Here is a 21,454-nt window from a genome sequence, read left to right as displayed (position 1 = left end):
CTGCACAGCATTTGCTTTTGTGTCTAATAATCAGTAATAAAGGGGGGAGGAAGGGGTGGGAGAACACGGCTTGGCTGGAGGTCTGTAGCGTATATGCTGCTGGAGGAAGATGTGCTCTGCACTGAGGAACAGAAAAGGGCTCGTAACCACAGACAGGCAAAGAATCCCGAAACTAACAGAAGGAGGGCACAAAGAGAGCAAAAGCACCGCCATGATCTTTTGGCTGGGCTTGTCTGAAACAGCACTTCTGAGCGAGGTGTCGGACGACCATGGCGAACGCTCTCCCAGTCCCCGCGACATGGCAGAGACGCCTGCAGAGAGGAAAACCAAAGCCTAGGAGTGGCTGCTGAGGAAGATACTACCTAGAAGAAAGTCAAGCAGTAATTAACTCTCTATATGGGCTGGTCTGTAGCTGTGAAAAAGCGAGCCTTCTTCCTCCAGGTGACGTAAAAGGTGCGGCATCTTCCCATGTCTCTTGAGCAGAGGAGCATTTTCCCAGCAGCTGGAGCCCGTGCTCCCAAACCTACAGCCAAAACGGATTGCTCCATGCCGAGCCCACCTACCATGAGTGGGTGGTTAATTCACACATCATCCAGTGCAGCACTTCTTTGAAGAACCGGGTGTTTCAGTGGCAAGCCCCACCGATGACAAAGTAGTCCCTGCAGTGCAACAGGACCGCCTGCACAACCGCAGCTCTTACAGCTTTTATCTTAGTTCCACAAAGGAAAGTTCACACCCTTATTTCCTTTGAATTGTCCATGAGCATAGACCTCTGGTGCTGTTTTCCATCTTCTTGCTGGGAAGGCAGACACGTCGGAATGGAGCATCCATGGGGTGGGGAGATGGGGAGGGGATGTAGTAGCACCTGGACTTTTCATCTGGGTGTCTTACAAACCAGGCGATTGTGGAAGCCATCACAGATTTGCTTTAAACAGCCCTAAGCATTGCTCCAACTTATTTTTTTTAAATAATGTTTCCAATCACCTACTACCTTTAAAAAGGCCTTCAGTTATTTTGGTTAATTAAAAGAGGGTTTTTGTTTGTAGCACGGTTTGATGAGACAAACCCCAGCACGTCTGAGCAAGGAGAGCGCTCTACAGAGGACTCATCAGTAAATGAACACCATGGAACCACTCGATAGTCTAAAAGTAACATTAATATTAGATACTAAAAGCTAGTACATAAGCATCATGCGCCAGCCCCCTGTGGCAATACCTGCAGGGGGTGCAGGAGGCCAAGGATGCTCCAGCTGGGTGTTTTCTGGGGACTTTCTTAGGCAGCCTGGATGGAAGACGAGTCTGAGACACACAGCAGGAGACAGCACGGCCTGCCACTGTGCAAGTGCTATTTAATGCAAGGGAAATAAACTGTTAACTCCATGAAGTTTGGGGTTTTTTCTCGTCATTTTAGTTGTAAAAATCCCCTTCCCTCTTTCTTTTCAACCCTTTTAGCCAAGCAGCTCAACGATGACCCCAGAGAAGAAATTTTATTATTGGTTCTTCTGCCCCTGAGGGAATACAAATTCAAAAGACAAGCTCAGGCGAGGGAAGAGAAACTGCCGTTAACTCCTGCTTGCTGACTTGCTGAAAGGAGCACAGTCCTCCTAAATGCAAGTGCTCTCTCGATGCAGTTCGTTACACCCTAGCACAGCAAACGAACTTTGGCAACAAGAGATGAACCTGCCATAGAAGTGGCAAGAAGCAGGCTCTCACCCAAGTGGTTACTTTCAGCTTGGCGGAACCACTCTTTGAGCAAAACTCCCAGATCTGCTGTAAAAGAAAGGCCAAAATGTTACACTTAATGTTATACTTACTTAAAAAAAAAAAATCACACAAAGAAGGGGGCTCTAGCAAGAGTTTGAGTGAAATGGCCACTGTTCTCTCATGACCCATAAACCTTCAGGCTGTACATCTTCCTTGCTCAATATAAATTAATTCTCTTAACCTTTCATGCTAAAAAAAAAAAATCATAACATGCAGAAAACATTCAGAAACATGAAGAGGGTAGCAGCCCAGCAAGTGCTCCACCTCCAAAGATAGAGCCTGTTATAGTTACATCCATTAGTTTAGGGATGCAGTGTTTTACACTGAATACATTTCTCTCAGCTAGAAATATTTTTTGTCATCTCAGCAATTCAGGAACAACAGTATAGGCAGTAACAGAGGATTATTATTATCATGTTTATTCTGTTTTTCTAAGCACTTTAAATCTTTATAAAACATCTATAGCTAGAAATATTTTTTTGCCCTATATAATAAGGGCAGTAAAAATAAAATATGCTCTGCACACCTGCAAATGTGGTTGGAAACTAATAGATTTATACATTTTTAAAGTTGTTTGATTTGCTCTTGAACAATTTGAGAATCCAACCTCACCATTTCTCAACAAACATTATTTCTGACACTTTATAGCCTTGTGTTTGTGTAAAGAGAGTATGCTATCCTATAAACACTGCTCAGAATCACACCACATGGCTCAGCTAAGCCTCGGACTCTTACAGAAATCAGTCTGGCTGTGGAGGCTCAAATGTGCCAATACATCAACTGAGGTTTGGATGAATACATAAAATGAGAAACTGCAGAAACCAAAGAGAGGTTGCTTGCTACAAATTTCAACTCCTACTAGCAGATTCTTATTCAAGATATACACAGATGAACTATTTGATATTCAAAAAGATTAAAAAAATAAAGAGATAAAAAATCTCAAGTCTCTTACCACTTCCTTTCACAGTGTTCCACACAGCTTCGAAATGTCTTTCATCTACCTATGCAGCATTACTTTTAACTAGCGTATCCCTTCACACGAGTCTGTAAAGGTAAGCTGATGCTGCTAAACCGTGCTCTTTTGAGATCATTAGGTCAGAAGGAAAAGCATTTTGGTCATACTGTAATTACTAAGCATGACTGCTATTTACGTATGGGAAATGCGCGCTGAGTTTGCTGGAGCACCAAGGCGAAGCGACAAGTCAGCAGAGCCCTTCGCTGGGGCTGGGCAAGGAAGGTCTCCAAGTGCCCACAGCCGGATGAGCCCGGGCCGTGGCTCCCTGCTCTCCCCGGCCCGCAGGGACACTTGCGGGCACAGCCGGCCCCGCTGCCAGAGCTCCCGCGCTCCTCTGCAACCCGCCCAGCGCCAAGGGCACGCACCGGGGGTCAGCCGTAGGCTACAGAGTCAGTATTTCCAGGGAATGTTCTGTGAAACACAACACGACTGTTTGAGAAGGACGATACCAGTTTCATGATTATTATAGCAGCTTTTCTTTTTTTCTTTTTTTTTAAAATCAAAGATGGGGGGGTGCACAACAGATCTAACAGAGTGTCTAAATTCTGTCCCATCCCAGCAAGCCACACACACTTGCAGAGTTATCCGATTCTAGAAAAGCAAGAGAAAAAAAAAGTAATTGTACCTTCCACATTCAGCCTACATAATATTATACAAAGTAAGGCATCTTTTTGCATTTTTTAATCAAAAAAATGAAAAATCCCTGGGCTGACTGGTCTTGATTGCCAGACTAAAAGCTTGATGCTGAAGAGCATGTGCAGAGGCTACCTGCTACAGTCCCTGCAGCGGCTGTCTGCTGCAGTAGCCCAAAGGAAATATATCCCCTCAAAGACCTGGTGGGCAGGTGTCTGGGGAAAAAAAAAAAACCACCCCAAAAAACCAAAAACCAAAACCAAACAAAAAAAACAACCCCAAACCCCCCACAATTCCAGAAAGGGGCAAACTGGGGAAACAATCCTCTGGAAGAGGCAGCTGGTGATCACATTCGGTGCCACTCCTTCCTCAGCATGCCACGGTACTCATCCGACAGCCCTGATAAAACAATTTTTAGTCAGTACTGACTAGTTCTTCAATGGCTCAATACAGCTCGGGGTGTTTTTTTGGCATCCCACCGACTGGAATAGAAGTCGTGAACGGAAATAAGAGCAACGCAGCAGCACCCATGCAGAAGATGAATGCTCTGGGGAAAAGGGACTAGAGAGCCACCTTTCTTGAGAGGCCTCTACCATGCTAAGCCTTCCCCATTTCACTTTTAACTCTGTGGAATTAATAACATTTCCTTTCCATTTCTCAGAGGCTGAGGTTCTCCTCCTCAATAAATTTATAAATGGAAATATTCTTTGAATCTGTCTGGCTTGAAGCACATTAGTCGATGTCATAGCACAATTATTCATCTAGCGGCAAGCTTCCAGAACATGCCGCTTGTCGCCTTCCACCGTTACCAAAAAAGGGAGCATTCATAAAGTACATTTGACCATCTTCAAACATTCCCAGTCCTATCCTGCCAGCTAGTGTACTGGGGGAACAAATGGCAATTATGTCCAGAAGTCAAGATGCAGGGGCTGCACAACCGACACCATTAAATATTAGGGACATGAGATCACAAACTGAGCCCTGCACTCAATGCACAATGCAAGAGCTCCCTCTCCTCGCTTCCTTTAACACCTAAAATGGGATATGTGAGCATGTCCGCCATTCTGGTGACATACCAGTTCCCACCTTGCTCTTCACCCTCCTTCACTAGTTTTTGATGATAGGGCTGTCGCTGTCACACAAAAATAAACTCGGCCAAGATTTGGTCACGCTTTGACTCAGCTATCTGAATAAGTTACAGTCCTGAACCAAACACACCTGCACCTCCCCGGGGCAGCTGGGTTCTGGGGTGAGCTCCCACAGGGCACCATCAGGCTGGTTCCAGCACAAGCTTCTCAGAGCCATACCCAGCCTAAGCTTTGCTACCTTGCCTGCTGCAGCTCCAGCTCAGCACATCTCTCCACCCACAGCCAACGATTCCCACATTGTACAATGCCATTTTCTTCCCCTCTTCCCAGCCTTGCAAGATCACCCAAACCTCTGTTTTCTTTCACACAAAGAACTTCTGCTGTATGCTTCCACCAACAGAAAGGAAACTGGAGGATTAAGCATCGGTTAGCTTTGTAACATCTTTCTTACTAGGAGACTGAAGAAAGGCAAAATAAAAGCCTTGTGTATACCACAGCTTTGTTTAGTGAAAAATACATACTTAAATGCTTTTTAAAAAGCAATCAGATAGCCCAAGTCAAAGCACTATGATAGAAAGCAGGATGTTTCCATTTAATACCTGAGAGTATGCTAAAATGGTTCTGAAGAAATCAACGCATATGCGCCTCCTTCTCCAAAAGGCATAAAAGGGCAGAAGCTGGATGTAACAATAACATTAAAGTAGGGATAAGAGATGGGCCTAAAGCGGATGAAGTATTTTTTGCACAAAAAGCACACTAAGTACAACAGAGTGAACTTTCTTCATCTCTACTAACTCCTAGGAGCTCACATATTACAGTATTAAAAATCTGGACTGTACCTAACAAGTATGCCTGGTGTTGAGTAAAGCATCTGCTTCCTTTAGTAGGTTGATCTTGAAGTACAGCAGCTATTATAAATTTATTCACACGTAAGACTCATGGACATCGAGGGGGAGAGAATTGATTTGACCTCTATTCCTCTTCCTTTTCCATCCCTCACTTCCACTGCATTTAATTTATTGACTCTTTCAGTTTATTCAGTAGAATACGAGGAGGGGACCCAACAGAAAAAGCAGTATTTATCCATTGTATAAGTCTAGATGAAAATTTGTCAGCTGCCAATTTTATATTTAAGTTAAATCAATATCCTGCACACCACAGTACAGACTCATTGCTTATCTCCAAAATACAGATGGAAAATACAAAGCAACATCAGTTTTTCTACTGTTCATTACTTGACTTCTGTAGGATCAATACATAGCTTAAGGTGCACACATACCTTGTGCTCAGTCCTGCACTTCTCACTTCAATAGACAAGCCAGTTACGTGAATTGTTTACATGCCTAATAGCTGCAAACCTGGTCCTTAAATAGCCTCTGCTTTAGAGGCTTGTATCATACATTCAAGAGCCACTGCTCTAAATGTATGACAAAGAGGTCTTTTTCAAAGAGGTGTAAAGTTGATTAATGTCAAGAATGACAATTAGAAGACATCAAGATTTAAATAATTTCAGTTATTTAAATCATAACTACAACTTTTCTATCAGAGTTCAGTGACTTGCAAAAGCCAATTTATTCTTCTTTCCCCTGCAACGTTACTTGGGTAACAGTAATTCAGGGAAATTTTTTTGCTGTCCATGTGCAAGCAGCAAGCTGATAATTACTTGTTTTACATACATTACTATGCTTTGCAGCTTTCAAGAAATAACTAACTTGAACAAGGATTTCAAAATTAAAAACTCAAAAATATAAAGCTAGAGAGAAAACGGAGCATAAAACAAGAAACAAAATACTGCCAGATGAATTGGTTTATTTGTATTCCCTTGTAGCTCCCAGAAATTTTCAGTAACAGATCAAACTAGTTGTTTTAAAAGGCAAAGACAACATTGTAAATATAACACTGAGTACGCGACAGACCTCATTAAGATGTGTCTAAAACACATTTTAGAACACAGTGAATACACACTCTCATTGTGTAATTACCTTTCACAATAAAATAAAAGTTAACAAATTAAGTAGAACAAGACAGGAGAATTTGAAGTTTTGCATGCCAGAAGTTTTGCATGTCATTTCCTCCAGAACATGTGCATGAAAAGTAGTTTGTTATAATCTTATCCCTTTTCTATAAAAAGGCCTTCTAAGAGAAGCCAAGTGATCTGTGTATGACCAGCATTTCATTTAAATCAACTTTCACACTCTTGTTCCGAGAATCATCTCTTGGCATACCTCCACTTTAAGCTAAAGGTGAAGGTTTTATTATTTAATTATTTTTAGGCATGTTGGCACTCCCAGCATCTGATATATTCTGTATTCCATCAATTTATAGCATAATGAATAATTCTAAAACAGAAACAGAACCTCCCACATACTCCTCCCAAGAGTGGAGAAGTTGCACCAGAAGTTTACTTCCATCTACTGCACTCCCTGGACAAGTTAAAATCCTGATGTTCTCCACAGCAGCTGCCCATGGAACAGTAATATGAATAGACATGGAAGTTAGTGGGCACATGGTTATCTCCTATCAGCTACCATAACCAAAGAGGGAATTCTGTGTAGGTTTTGAATTTGTGACCGGCTAACAAGCAACTTTTATACTCCCTTATTATCAAGTCTCTTTGCCATAATCCTCTCAAGGTGTTGAAAGGGGAAGAGCTCTTAATTTTCAGTGTAACAGACAACTGGCTTCTAAAAAGAGACATTCATGTTGGAAAAAACCCCAAAGCATTAGAGAACTTTAAATAACATCTCTCTTATAGTGTAAACCACGGCAGGCATTAAATTCCAACTGCAAAAGAATTACATTGCTTCCTGAGACCGAAGATTTGTACAAATTGCTTCTAAGCACCATTACAAATATCAGTCAGGACACTGCCAGCTTACTTTTCCAGAAATTTCAATTCATCATTAACTCATTATTTTGGGGAGCAGAAGGTCAGCTCATGTCTTACCACAGAGCCTCACCTATCTTCTTAAAATAAGTAAATCTATAGTTTTTGCATTCCTATTCAGAGCAAGCCCTTCAAAAAAAAAAAAAGGATTGCAGAAGTTTCCTTTTTTTTATGGGCAACAAAAGCCATACTTGCAAAATTCTTACTCTTTAAGCTAGTACTTATTTGATATTTTAGTTCAGATGTAAACTTCTGAAACATGGATTTAAAGTTGTAGATTTAATAATGCAGATTTCATCACCATCCTGTTTCAAAATAGCACTGGAAACCTCAATAAGCAGCACAGGTTTGTCTGCCAAAAATCACTCGTTTACAGCATAGTCTCTTGGCACATTCTGACTGGAATATTATAATGTCTGTCATCTTCAGTTATGAGAGTCACCACAGGCCAGTCCTCCTCTGGGTCATTGGGATAAAGTGTGATGAATTCATCAGTACTATATTTATACAGTCGATACACTTGGATGGTATACTGCAGAGCATAAGCAAGGAGAAACATTTCCACCTACATTGGAAAAAAGCAGAAATATGATGTGTAAAATTAAACATACCTTTTACAAGATATTTCTCATAAAAATACTAAACTAATACCTATCGCATGTAATTTTTCAAAGAAAAAAACATGAAGAAGAGTAAATGAGAATGCGTATACATGAGAATCTCTAGTTCAGCATCTCAATCATTCAAGCCATTCTTAACTTGCCGCACAAATACCTCTAAGATACCATGCCTTTAACATGGAGCTCTTCAGACCAAACAATGGCATAGTAGGATATTAGTCCTAAAGAAAAGCTGCTTTATACAGAGAATCCCACTTCCCTACTGCCGCAAACAGGTAGGAAAGACATTCTCTCATATCAGTATTCATCCCGTTAAGTCACTAAACCAGACAAGAATGGGTTTCAGGAGCTGATCCTTTCTCTCTTAGAGGGTACTCTGAACTCTGTAGCCAAATAAAAAGCAGATGGAAAGCGCTTACAAAGCCTGTTGACATCAGAAGGAATTCAGAGAAAGATGACTTTCCAGCTCCTATCTTGTCTACTATAGTGACAAGCATATCCTGTTCTAAATAACAATTTCCAAAGAATATCACTAAAATAAATCAATCTAGTCAGCACAAATATATGCAACATTACTTACTAAACTAGGCAGCAAAAAAGTCACCAAGTAATCAGCTAATTTAACACTGCCAGCAACCTGTCTCATCTATAATAGTTGTCAGATTTTTAAACTAAAACACAAACAAAACATTAATACTTCCCTATTTCTAGTATCAAGTAGTGAATTTAACTGCAGTACCACACTTGTAACATATTCAATGGGATTTTTTTAAATGGATGTTCCAAAATCTTTCAGACTATTCAGCTCATTAACCACTACGTTTTGCTTTGGGGCTTTTTTTGATATGCATATAATTTCTGCAACATATAAGGCAGTAACTGTCATCAGTTTATCAGAATTCAACCAGTATATGTACTACACATGATCTTCTCTTCATAATTTGAGTATTAGCTTTTTAAAAAATATCATGATAAAAGCTAACAATTAAGAGACTAATACAAATGTTTCTATTAATAGAATACGATACTTCCAGAGAATGATGCTACCTAAGTATCAGCTGCCACACAAAAGTCAATGTTTAAAAGGAAGGCCTTTACAGACTCTACAGGCACACAGTTCTACTATATTTTTTCTAATTAAAGACCAGACAAAAGCTGGATGATTTCTTAAACCACCTGAAATGAAAACCTCCAAAACAGGAAAATAACACTGTAAAAACAATCTCTCCTTACTTGTTCAAGGCCTCCACTGTGACCAATATGATTCAAGTGATTATGCATTAACTGACAAGGGTTGCTAGATGTATCCCGTGCAAACAGTAACCATGAGAAGACAGGAACTCTCCTTCCATTTTTATCATCATTGTATAATTCAATGGCAGTGTTAAGCATCAAAAATTTCAGTGCTTCATAGAGACTATACTCCTCCTCTTCATTTTTAAACAATTTATCACAGGCTTCTTGTTTCTCAGTAGGACCCTTGATTTCACTTATATTCTTCCACTATAAAAAAAAACCAAAACACCGCACACAACATATATCAGTAGCCATCACCGTGCAAGATCTGCAAAAAGCCACTTGTGAATTGTCAGATGCACAGCATAGGCACTCAGAATTTAATTTATGAAGGGCTTTGTGACTTTTTAAAAACACTCAAGAATATTTCCACAGCTGCAGTCCTACCAAGGTCAAGTTGAATTAGTCCGATTTTGCTTAAATTAGTCCTTAAGCAAAGCAAAAGATGGGGGTGTTGGGAATTGTTGCAAGGCAGCAAAACAAATATTGTCATGGGACAATAAGCAGTAAGATAATAACCTGTTTGTTTCCTGTATCATAAATCCTACATCCTTCATATTCTTACATTTCAGTTACTCAGAATGCGTATTTCATTCCCACCCTCAGAAACTGCTTGAATGTAGCCTTTAAAATATTCTTAAAAGCCTTCAAAAAAAGAGAATATGCATACACAGTAAGGCAGGAACAACTGAAGAGTTTTTAAATAGGGATTCCAGAGTTTCAAGGGAGGGAAGATGGGGCTAGATAATATACTACGAACACTGGAAGGGCACAACCATTTTCCTGTTACATTAACCTAGAATAAAAACGTATAAACATAGAACAAAAACTACTCCTTTGAAATTACTTCAGCATTATACTGTATTTTTTTTTCTTTCCATGACCTGTTCAAGGTAGCAACACCATTTATCCATAGTATACATCATTCCTTCAAATAAATACAAGAAATAACAGAGGCAAAATGTTAATTCTGTTACATTAATTTCTTTGTTGAAACCTGTCTAACTAACAGTTTTCTGCAGAGCTTACAAATTAATTCCAGCATCAGGCTAATGCAAGCAGTGGAAGACTAGAAAACTCCCGCAGATCTGAACAGACATTCTTTTCTTGGGGTTTTTTTGCAGTATACATATAGAAAAGTTACTTTTTTCACTAGTGAAAGCATCCTTATGCTAAATGCACCACATTCAAAAAATCTTTCCCATTTTTCTTATTTGCAAGTGACCAAGAATAAACAAATACTTTTCCAACCTTTTTCCTTAGAAGTATTAAATATTCTTTAATTTCATCACTTATTTCTCCCATCTTCCTGCCCAGTTTCTGTTTTAGCTGCCACTGCTTGATCCAGTCATATTTGCTCAGCAAGTTTTCAGGAAGCTGGAAGTTGAGAGAAGGCAGCTTAAGTCAAAAATCTTGAAAGGAAAAGCCACTAACTTGCACAGTATTATTTTATTGAGAAAATATATATTTAAAATATTTTGCACCTTAAAACAATCCCTCGTATGTTCTTCTGAACAGATGTCGTACTAAGATGACCACAACTGGCTCTTTATAATACTTGCTGGATAACAGTCAGAATACTGGTCTATTACTATTTCCAGATCTAATACATAAGCACTGGAAAAATTAATCACTTTAAGTTACTCATGGCTTTTCGGGTTTGGTTTGTTGGTTTTTTTTTTTATTAGAAAAAACCCTCCAGCACCAGATGACAGTGACTGTCTTTGAAAGTGTCCCTGAACCAACAGAAGAGAAGGTTAAAGATGTGATGACATCTACCAGATAAGCCAGAAGTCTTGGTGGAGTGTGAACTACTTAGTCCAGAACACACAAACTGCGTTTTCTTTTCAGGGTGAATAATTAAAACACTATGGGACTGGTTTTCTGATAAAGAAGTAAGCAACTTGGGAATTAGTTGCTGCATCAGATCATATTTTAGCCTCAGAACTGCCTCTTTTACTGCTCACATGCTACACCTCCTCAGTTAAGAGCTTTTACACTTCTCTTGAAGGACATCCTGGCAGTTGTATGCCCAGTTTTTTACCCTCATTTATTAACCCATTTTACCGCTAGAACTGGAAGAGCAACTTGTGTTTCTCAATGAATTAAATATTTGGCTAGAGCAGCATATACGCCATCAGCCATTACCAGCTAGTTTTCGTTTTATCAGGACTCCAAATTAGTAATATGTTCTCTTTAATGGCAACCAAGTATTTGTCAGATATAGACAGACCTTCCCCCAACCCAGCCTGGCATCCTATGCTAATTGGACATATAGAACTAAATAATCAAAGATTATATGCCAGTAACTTCTACAACTAGAAACGTGCATGTTAAACACCGTTTTAAATTAAAAAACAAAAACCAAAACCACCCTTTGTTAAAGTTATACTGCTAGCTGTCACCACACACATTTCTCTTACATGCCTTCTCCTTTGATGCATTAACAGTTTATCATTTCAATCATTTATACTTGTACACCTTTTCCAAAAAAAGTCAATTACCATAGGACACATTTTCCTCTATAAATCAGTAGGAAGAAAAATAGGTGAACATCATTAAAAACTGCAAAATACACCATTTTAAAAAGCTTGCACTTTCTTTAAAGGAGCACTGGGAAACTATCTTCTATAGTTCGATAATGTGGCAATGGTTGTCAGCTGGGAGAATGTTCTTTTTATAAAAAGGAAATCTTTTTACTGCTGCAGTAAGGAACATTTCATAGAAATATTTTTATCAGTAATTACAAAAACATATGAGCAGGAGCTTACTTAACAATGATAGTGACCACAATGAGAAATTTTAAGATGGCCTCTAAAGTTATACAGAAAGATAGTACGAGCAGTGTGATTCTACTTGGACTGCTAGCCTACACAGAGTCTGCATCAGACATTCATCATTTACATTTCCAGCAGCAACCTGGACAACTGGAACCTTGCTCCCCTGAAGTGGGCCACTTTTGTACAGGCAGCTTCCTACATGTTTCTTCCATGTTCACTGGTATCACCAAATAGACTTTGTTGACACAAGACAATTTCTGGAATATTCTTCTTCTACTCTTAATAAGACACCTTGCTTTGCTTATCCATCAATGCTCCATAAGAACTGTTCTTCATGTCAGGTTGGAGTTACTCTTACACTTAAGTAACATTTAAGACATGGGTAATACACACATTCTGAAAACCCTACAGCATCCAATTTCTTAATCCACTTTCTAGAGAAACCATATACGGCACACAAAAATATATATGATAATTTTGAAAAGCTGGGTTTTTTTCAAATGTGCTTAGAATAACTTGCCTATATTTTTTATTACCAGCTGTCTTGTGGGAAACCTTTTACTGCCATATTACATGCAGTAAAAAGAAACCAAGAGGGCAAGATGAGGGCAGACAAATTACATTACAGTCAGCTCTATAGTAACATTTATACATTATAAACGGGAAACTAAGGGGACCTGAACTCAATTCCAAGTTGAAAGAATCACTGTAAACCTACAAAAAAACCTGAACACTACCACTTCTCAATTCAAGGGATATTGAATTCGCAATTCAAGGGATATTGAGAAGTGAGCATATATAGCATAATAGAGAAATGAGATCATAAAATTATCCAAGAGGTTAGAACCAACATTCCTCTACTGTCAGATCAGTTTGACACGTACCATAGTAAAATCCTCACACTGCAGCCAGCTTGGTAACTGGGTAGTTTGGCTTAGTGCCTGGAACAGAGTTGCTCTGAGAGCACAATAGTTATCACCTCGTACTCTCCTTATAGATGCAAACTTCTGAGCAACTGCTTCATATCCCTAGAGAAAACACAAAATCCAAATAACATGAAAACACTAATAAAACATTTTAAGGTCATGTACTGGTATCATAAAAGATACTGGAATATTAGCATCTAAATGCTAATGCTATTAAAAAAAAGGATTTGATCCACTACCCATTTTGGAAGTTCAAATGCTGTTATGTCACAAATTATGCTTTGAAAAAAAACTTCCCTAGTCCTGCTGAATAACAAACAAGAAACCGAAGCAATTTAAGGAGATAATTGGTTGTGGCATTTATTTGATGACAGTGCAGAAATATCATTGAGAAGTGGTAGCTAACCCACTTAAGTTTCAAAAAAAAAAAATCCAAACACACACACACACAAGACTATAAATGTAGAAATATGTCATGCTTACAAGAAGTTTCAGCAATAGTTTATTCCATTTACCCTGTACGTGTCATATGCAGTTTGTTTTTGCCTCAGGGAAAATTTGCATTTACACTGAAGTATCTTGACACATGCCTCAGCACATTTGTCCCCTCCGTGCTGTTCCCACACAAACTTTTAGCACAAGCAGCAATGTTGAAACAACTTCTGAAGCTCAGTATGTTTCTTCAGCTAACTTAGCAAGATTCAATGCTCTGCACATTTGTATTTCTCTTGCTAATCTCTTGAAGGTGACACATGGATCTTTTGATTTATGGAAAGTATTTTTTAGGTTTAGTCACATATACCACTAAATTTTCAAATTGTGTTAAAAAAACAACAAAAACCACCCCTAATCAACCTTATGCTTTATTTTCCACCATTCAAGCTCAAGATTAATATAACAATACTAGTTCAAAACATACAAAAAATAAGAATTCAGGAAAAATTTAAGAAAAACTGAGCCTATTCATTAAAGCTCCCCATCTTAAAAATCATGCAATTAAGTTATTTGCCTTCTGCCAAAAAGTTTGGTTATCTGCTCTGCCATTTCAACAGCCCACAAAATTACCATTTTATGGTAATAAACCCAGTTTAAAACTTTAATAACAGTAATGAAGAACAGTATGAAGCAAAACCCTACGCTACCAACAAGTAGCCTTACCAAAAACCACATTTTGAATGAAACCATCTCCCAGTTGTCAGCCACTTCTACAACCAGACACTGGAAAACATTGATATTGCATTTCTTGTTTTAAAGATTGTTCCCAGAGGAAACATACAAATGAAAAGAAAAAGCCCAAGAAAATTCAGCAAAAAGAGAACCAATACCTTTCTCATCCTTTTTGCTACTGGTGTATTTCCTCTCCACTCTTTTCTGCAATACTCCATGATGTCCATTTCAGGTGAAACACTTAGTTTATATTCTGTCAAAAAAGAATATGTAACATTATATTGAGAACTGTGAAACAGAACAACATAGAAAAAGCACTGAATTTCTAAATACACTCTATGACTTTAAAATAACATGGGTGCCAAAGGAGACTGACAGCACAACCTGTAGCTACTAAGTAATTATTAGTATCCAAGGGGAAAAAAAACAGCTTGCTCTGAAAATGACAAATGAGCAAAAATAATGATGTAGCCCAACAAAATAGAGAACTCTGCTCCTCTTGTCTGAAAAATATTAATTGGCAAAAAGTAGAAATTAGTAAAGTACTCTTCATTTTCTTAGCAATCAGAAAAATGTTTGGTGAAAGTTTCTCTTCTTTCAGCAGCTGCATTATAAGGGAGAAAGATAATAGATCTTTCTGAATAAGCCAGAAACAATGGTAGAAAAGAGAAATACAGTTTTCTGTTGGAATACTGACAGCCTTCATTCCAAAACAGATAGTAATAAGGTTATCAAGGGATCCCAGCAACAGATGCTGCTATAATGACTATAAATCAGTAATTTTCAAGCACAATATTGTAACATAGGCTATGACTGCTTTCCAAAGGATTCACATTCTCTTGTAAAGTAACTATAGAAACACAAGGAAAAAAATACACTAAGAGCAACTAGTTTTACATAACATTGATCTTTTCATCAATTCAACTGTACAGTGTACTCAATCATTATAAGCAATTTCTGTTGCTCACAGAGACATCTGTGCACAAAAATCCTCAGAAACAAGGGTTTCAAATCATCACAAATTAGTGCTACAGTGAATTGTAATACTGTTTTTGAAACAAAGTTCAAAGGTACCTGAAGGGCTTGTCTCACCAAGTAATACTTTCTCTCTCTCTATTTCTTCTGCGTCACGATACATGTCCTCCTCACTGCAATAAAGGTCAACACATAACACATAGTTCACGTAACAGCACAGATCTTATAGTAATGTCGTGGTTTAGCCCCAGCTGGCAACTAAGCACCACGGAGCCACTCGCTCACTCCCCCCCGGTGGGATGGGGGAGAGAATCGGAAGAGCAAAAGTAAGAAAACTCGAGGGTTGAGATAAAAACGGTTTAATAGGTAAAGCAAAAGCCGCGCAACGCAAGCAAAGCAAAGCAAGGAATTAATTCACTCCTTCCCATGGGCAGGCAGGTGTTCAGCCATCTCCAGGAAAGCAGGGCTCCATCACACGTAGTGGTTACTTGGGAAGACAAACGCCATCACTGTGAACGTCCCCCCCTTCCTTCCTCTTCCCCAGCTTTATATACTGAGCATGACGTCATGTGGTATGGAATAGCCCTTTGGTCAGTTTGGATCAACTATCCTGGCTCTGTCCCCTCCCAACTTCTTGTGCACCTGGCAGAGCATGGGAAGCTGACAAGTCCTTGACTAGTGCAGCAACAACTAAAACATCTCTGTATTATCAATGCTGTTTTCAGCACAAATCCAAAACATAGCCCCATACCAGCCACTATAAAGAAAATTAACTCTATCTCAGCTGAAACCAGGACAAGTAATTTATCTTTGCCCCTGTTTACAGCTACAGGCAAGTACTTAAGTCTTTCTCCAATTATTTTTTCAACTCAATTTGCTTTCCATCTTACCCATTTTCATAAAACCAACATGAGTTCTCAAAAAAAAGTTTAAAAAAACCTCTCAACTGTTCCCCTCCCTTATTTATGACACCTCTGTTGGTAATGAATCACTGCCTGAATTTCTCTTCTGCTGGTTGCATGGAGACTACAGAGTACTAAAGTCCCTTTGTATTTGTAAATTTTACAGGATAAATTTGCAAAAGATACAAGCCAAAATGCCCATTTGCTGAGTATATGAATACTACAACCTATGCATGCAACTAAGAATGCATTACTCAGAGCTTTGTATCTATGCTCCACTGGGGCTGAGCAACCTGCCTAGTAACAAGCAGAATACATGACAGAATATCATGATGAAAAGCAGCCAGCTAACTGCAGCTGGTTTGAATGTCATGAACTCAAAGAAAACAAAATTCTAAGCGTGATCCAAACTGCAGCCTACAGGCTAACTGAAATCCACACAAACATTTCTTCCTCGAATAATATGGGCTTTCTGGTCAAGGTACGCTGTCTTAAGAGTCAAATGTCTCCATCTGAGCTTACATACAGACGTTCTGAACTCAAGTTATGACCATGAGGGAGGAAATGATGGCCTAAAAGGATATCGTTTCTATGCATAGCCTAGCATTATCAAGAAGAGATCTCGAAGCTAGGGTGTGAACATTACTGTTGAGAATGGAGGTCCATAGTGTTAAAAAAACAGAACTGTAAATTGCACATTCCTTTAAACATGATTCTTAGTGACATTTGTCATATAATTACACCTAGCAAATAAGCTTTAAAATCACAGTTTCACAGCTAAAACACTTCAAAACAAACATACATCACCAAACATATTAGTAAATCATTTAGGCTTACCACTATGAAGGTTACATTGAAACTTTGTATTTTGAAGAAAGTACATGTGCAGGGAAAAAAAGTGTAAGGTTATTACTCATTGCACACTACTATTAGTAGCTTCTAATATACTACGCAAAAAAAACCAAACACAAACCACAGTGTGCCTGCAAAAGACCAGGAAGAAATTAAGGCAGTGACCCTGCCCCATCTTACACTACTAAAAGAGGACACGGAGTTAGGAAGACTGCAAGAAAGGGTTTAATGTAGCCAGCTGGTAATGAGATTACTCTCATTAAACTTGAAAGAATACACTGGTAGATTATGGCTCTGTATTTCTTTTTCTTTATATCCAAATTAGCTTACTTAAGAGGTAACATTTCTAACCCATCTGCATATATTTCCCTTTATACTAAACATCTTTTTTGTTCTCAAGACAAATATACGTTAATACCAGGAAACTGTCATCTACTGTGCAGTCATATGAAACTACAGTTTAGTTTTTACTCAAGTTTCAAACCAGGTTTCCTGGGTGTTCAAGTAGCTACTTGAAATCTGATTTGTAACAATACTATATAATTATTAATTAAAAGAGAAACAATAGATGCAGTAGTCTTTAAACACAGTACTCCACAAAAGAGTACTACCTGCTAAGAAGAAAAAAAATCATAGAATACTTATCCCAAGTCCTTATCCTTGTTACAGTGTGGCACTGGACAAACCCTAATTTCCATGCATAATCTTATTTCTCAGCAGAGATTAAGGTCCATTAAGGCTGTGAAGAATTTCAAGAATACTTAATAACCTTGAAAATACTATTTAAAAACCCAAACAACTTGGTATCTGACAACAGCGATCTCTAGCCTAGCTGATCTATAAGCTAAGTATTTAAAATATAAAGCAACAACCTCCCCTTCTGAGCATGATCAAACCTGCTTCTACAAGGGAACCCATGGGAGGTGGCAGGGCAGGGGGGGAGTGTTACTTTGGTATACATCCTCAAATACATTTAGGTTATAATGCACAAAGAGAAAAAGTGCTCAACTTAGTAAACTAGTGAGGTCACTCAAAAAAGAAGTTTGGTGTAGAGTACGCAGCGTTATGTTCCTTCTGCAGATATTACCCCATGTTCTTTCTGGGAGTTGCCAAAATAAAACCCGTAGATTCAGAACCTGAACAAATTAACATGCAGCGTAAACAAAGTACTGCAGTTTAGCTGAGTTGTTTTGAAATCGAGGTAGCTAAGAGGTGCAATCCATCTGCACAGGCACTCTCAGAGTTGCAAGTGCACCTTAACATTGTTCTAGTATAGTAACTGTTAAGTAAAATCTGTGGAAACTAAAGCCTTTCCCCATTAATCTTCACATTAATATTTGACAAAAGAGTGAAAATAAAATAACAGATGGAAAAGAATAATTAAATGAAAACATGCATGTACAAAAGAAAAAAAAATAGTGCATAGTGTTGTGTGTAAACACTTAAATTGTGAACAGATTCTGCTGAACCAAAGACACCAAGGAAAAACACCAGGATGTCAGATTTTACTTAGAGTACCCTGGGCTTTGCATTTGAAAAACAAACAACAAAAAAACCCCCAACACCACCAAAAAAACTAAACCCCAACAAGTTAAGACAACAGCAAGCAAAACTAAGCTGGAGAGGCGGGAAAGGGCAAAATATAAATAGTTTTTTATACTAATAGATTTGCAGGACTAGAACTCCCAGTATTGAAGATACCATACGAAAGCAAAAACAATATTTAAAGTCTTCTGTTTATTATCATGAAGGGATGAATATTTAATTTTTTCATGTCAGATTAAACTCATTGGTATTAATAGTTCATGTAAAGGCATAATAGATCAAATAGAATTAGTATGCCACATAGCAGCTAATTTAAAAATACAGAAGGATAGAGATCCTTATGTATCACACTTCCGCCAACACATGAAATACACTTAACATATATTTATATTAATCTGTGTATTAAAGTTAAATGTGCGTTAATATTAAAAAACCTCAGATTAACATATTAGATTGTGCTTAAATTATGGAGTAATTTAAGCATGAAATAAGATTTTAAAAGCATCCTTGAAAGCATGTACTTATTTTTAGTGACTTTTTCACTAAGTCAGCACTTATTGTAGATTTTGGATGTTGTCTGAAATAGTCCACTGGCTACCTACAGAGAAAGGATTAATTAGAAATCACTTTCTTCTCTTACTTTATTAATGTATTCTTCAGTGACATAAAGTCACTCTTAATGTGCATCAATTTTGTTTTCAGAAGCTTGGAGTATCTTTTTTTAAAACCTTCATATTTATTTCTTCCTCCAGATTCCAGTTAGTCTTGTAAAGACTTCTACTGTCAAATGTGAATCACACAACTAAATTTTTACTTCAGCCTATACCAGGAGATTTACAAAAAGCAAAGAAAAAAAAGCTGAAGTGTTAGGATTTAAAAAAGCCTTCTATGACTGTCAGCACTGCACCTAACAAAGCCTTCACAAGGTTAAAACCAAGCTACCAGAGTATCTGCCTTCAATTCTTAGTTTCCGATGCTCTGCATGCTACCCTTAAGAGCTTAATGTCGCATCAGTTATTCCCCTAGATGTGGAAAGAAGACCACTAATAAACTATAAAAATAAACAATTTCTCTAAAGCGTGAAGGTGGCCTTCAAAGTTTAAGATTTGACACTTAGACCTATTTCACTAAGACACTAACATATACAAAATTTTGCGAAGAAATTAACTTTCAAAAACTGAAAGTACTCCTCCCTTTTCTATAGAAAAGTTGTTAATATATTAAAAAAAAAATCCTCACCTGTCCTCAGATGACTCCACTGCTGAACAATTACTAGACATAGGCAGGTATCGTTCACAGTTTCTAGATGCATCCCAATCTGTCACAAGTGATTTAATCGTATCTGTCTTCTCAGGCCTCCCAGTACTTCCGTACACATAGTCTTTTCTTATTTCTGATACAGATCGCTCTTTCTGGTCAGTAGCTGCGTTTGCTGAACCAAGTTCATTAGAAGGAACACCAACTTCCTTTTCATGTTTCGTCAACTGTGTGGCAACAGTCTCCTTTTTCTGTGTCTGTTCTGAACCTGCAGAAAGGCTGGTTGGTTCTGTCATCCACCCTTGAAAATTATCCTGGCTTTGAAGAATGGAGAAATATATGAACAGTATCTCTCACGGAAGAACAAAAGCACATGTTCTAAGAAAATTGAAATATTTCGATAGTTATGTTATATTCTGAGGATTCAGAAGGTACTTAAATTATTCAAAAGCAGGAACAAAATCCAGAACAGTTTGGTAAGATAACACAGCACCCAAGCTATTTTCAAACTCATCTCCTTGGCAAGCCAATTTCATTTCTTAGCAAGGCTAATCTGTGCCAGTTCCTCAAACACAACCCACGCTAGAATTAGTGCCCTAACTGAACACTTGCTCTTCTCAAGAGACATTATCACCTAAAAACCTGAGGATTAACAGAAATCCCAAAGCAACAAGTTTCAGTCCTGCAAGAGGAAGATTTTTACAAACTCACCTGGTGCTCCGCGAAACTTCCCACTGCACCAGGATTATTGCTTAATGCAAAAATTTATGATCTTTGTTTCTTCCAATACAATTTCCAAAGTTATTAAGACAGGGCTTTCTACAGTCCATTCTAACAAGTTCTCCAAAGGCTTACAGTGTGCTCATATAGTACATTTTCAGGGCCATTTATCTTAAATTGCTACATAACCCTCCCAAAAAATTATGGGTTGCTTTGCAGTTGCCACATTCGTGTCCTAGACAATTCTTACCACTGCTACCCAGGCTGGTCACCTCAGAACTGACAGTTTTAATATCCACTATATACACCTTAAAACTGTACAACTCGTTTCTATCTTCAGATCAAACCCTCCCACCTGCCACAAACCTTTCTTTCCCAGACACCACGGTCCTTTCCCTCTCGAGCCCTGCTGTGTACCAAGCTGCCCACCAAGCCGTCCCGCAGAACAACGCTCGGGACGGGAGTCGCACACCTTGTCCCGATTACTCCCAGACCCGCTTCCCGGGGAAGGACGAGCCAGGCTCTGCGCAGCACACGACCAACCATACCCGCACTGCCACACCGCGCAGGGCAGCCGAGGCCTCACCTTTGCGGCATCCTCTGTCCTGCGGGACCACGGGCCCGACCCCGATCGGCGCCGCCCGCCGCAGCGGCCGCGCCCCGCCGAGCGCAGGAGGCCGCCCCCGCTCCGGCTGCCCGCTGCCCGGGGCCGTGGGGGGCACGCAGCGCGCCGCCTCCCGCTGCGTCCCTCCCCGCCCGCCGCTCGCCGCTCATCCCTGCGGAAGAGGCCGCCGTTCACCGCGCGGGCCACGCCAAGCGCCCGCCCACAGGCCCGCGCAGGGGCCGGCTACAACGGCTGCCGGCACGCGCCCGGCGCTCCCATCGCCGCGGCAACGGCCGCGGCCCGGCGCCAGCGAGGGCCCGCCCGGCCCCTACGCGGCTCCACAGCTGCTTCCGCGTCGCCGGCCGCCCCGGCCGCCGGCATCCTCGGCCCGCACGTCATCACGCCGGAAATAGCGATTGTACGT

General features: G+C 39.4%; 1 protein-coding gene across 3 annotated transcripts; it reads right to left on the bottom strand.

Annotated features, from left to right (window-relative positions):
* Window positions 1-6,291: 6,291 nt before the first annotated feature.
* Window positions 6,292-21,421, bottom strand: OTULIN (OTU deubiquitinase with linear linkage specificity). Of its 3 annotated transcripts, none has more exons than XM_072853114.1 (8): window positions 21,013-21,419; window positions 19,689-20,024; window positions 15,250-15,323; window positions 14,334-14,428; window positions 12,967-13,110; window positions 10,554-10,679; window positions 9,240-9,509; window positions 6,292-7,951 (listed from the first exon to the last, which is right to left on the bottom strand). In XM_072853114.1, exons 1-8 carry the CDS (start codon window positions 21,198-21,200, stop codon window positions 7,757-7,759), a joined length of 1,428 nt encoding a protein of 475 aa, XP_072709215.1. In that variant the 5' UTR covers window positions 21,201-21,419; the 3' UTR covers window positions 6,292-7,756. The 3 variants fall into 3 exon arrangements, with proteins under 3 accessions (XP_072709215.1, XP_072709216.1, XP_072709217.1); XM_072853115.1 differs by having other exon boundaries at window positions 19,689-20,020; window positions 21,013-21,144; XM_072853116.1 differs by lacking the exon at window positions 9,240-9,509 and having other exon boundaries at window positions 21,013-21,421.
* Between the last annotated feature and the right edge of the window lie 33 nt (window positions 21,422-21,454).

Source organism: Ciconia boyciana, chromosome 2 (genome assembly GCF_034638445.1).
Source record: "Ciconia boyciana chromosome 2, ASM3463844v1, whole genome shotgun sequence".
In the NCBI taxonomy this organism is placed as follows: Eukaryota; Metazoa; Chordata; class Aves; order Ciconiiformes; family Ciconiidae; genus Ciconia; species Ciconia boyciana.
This window is presented reverse-complemented; position numbering and strand designations above follow the sequence as displayed.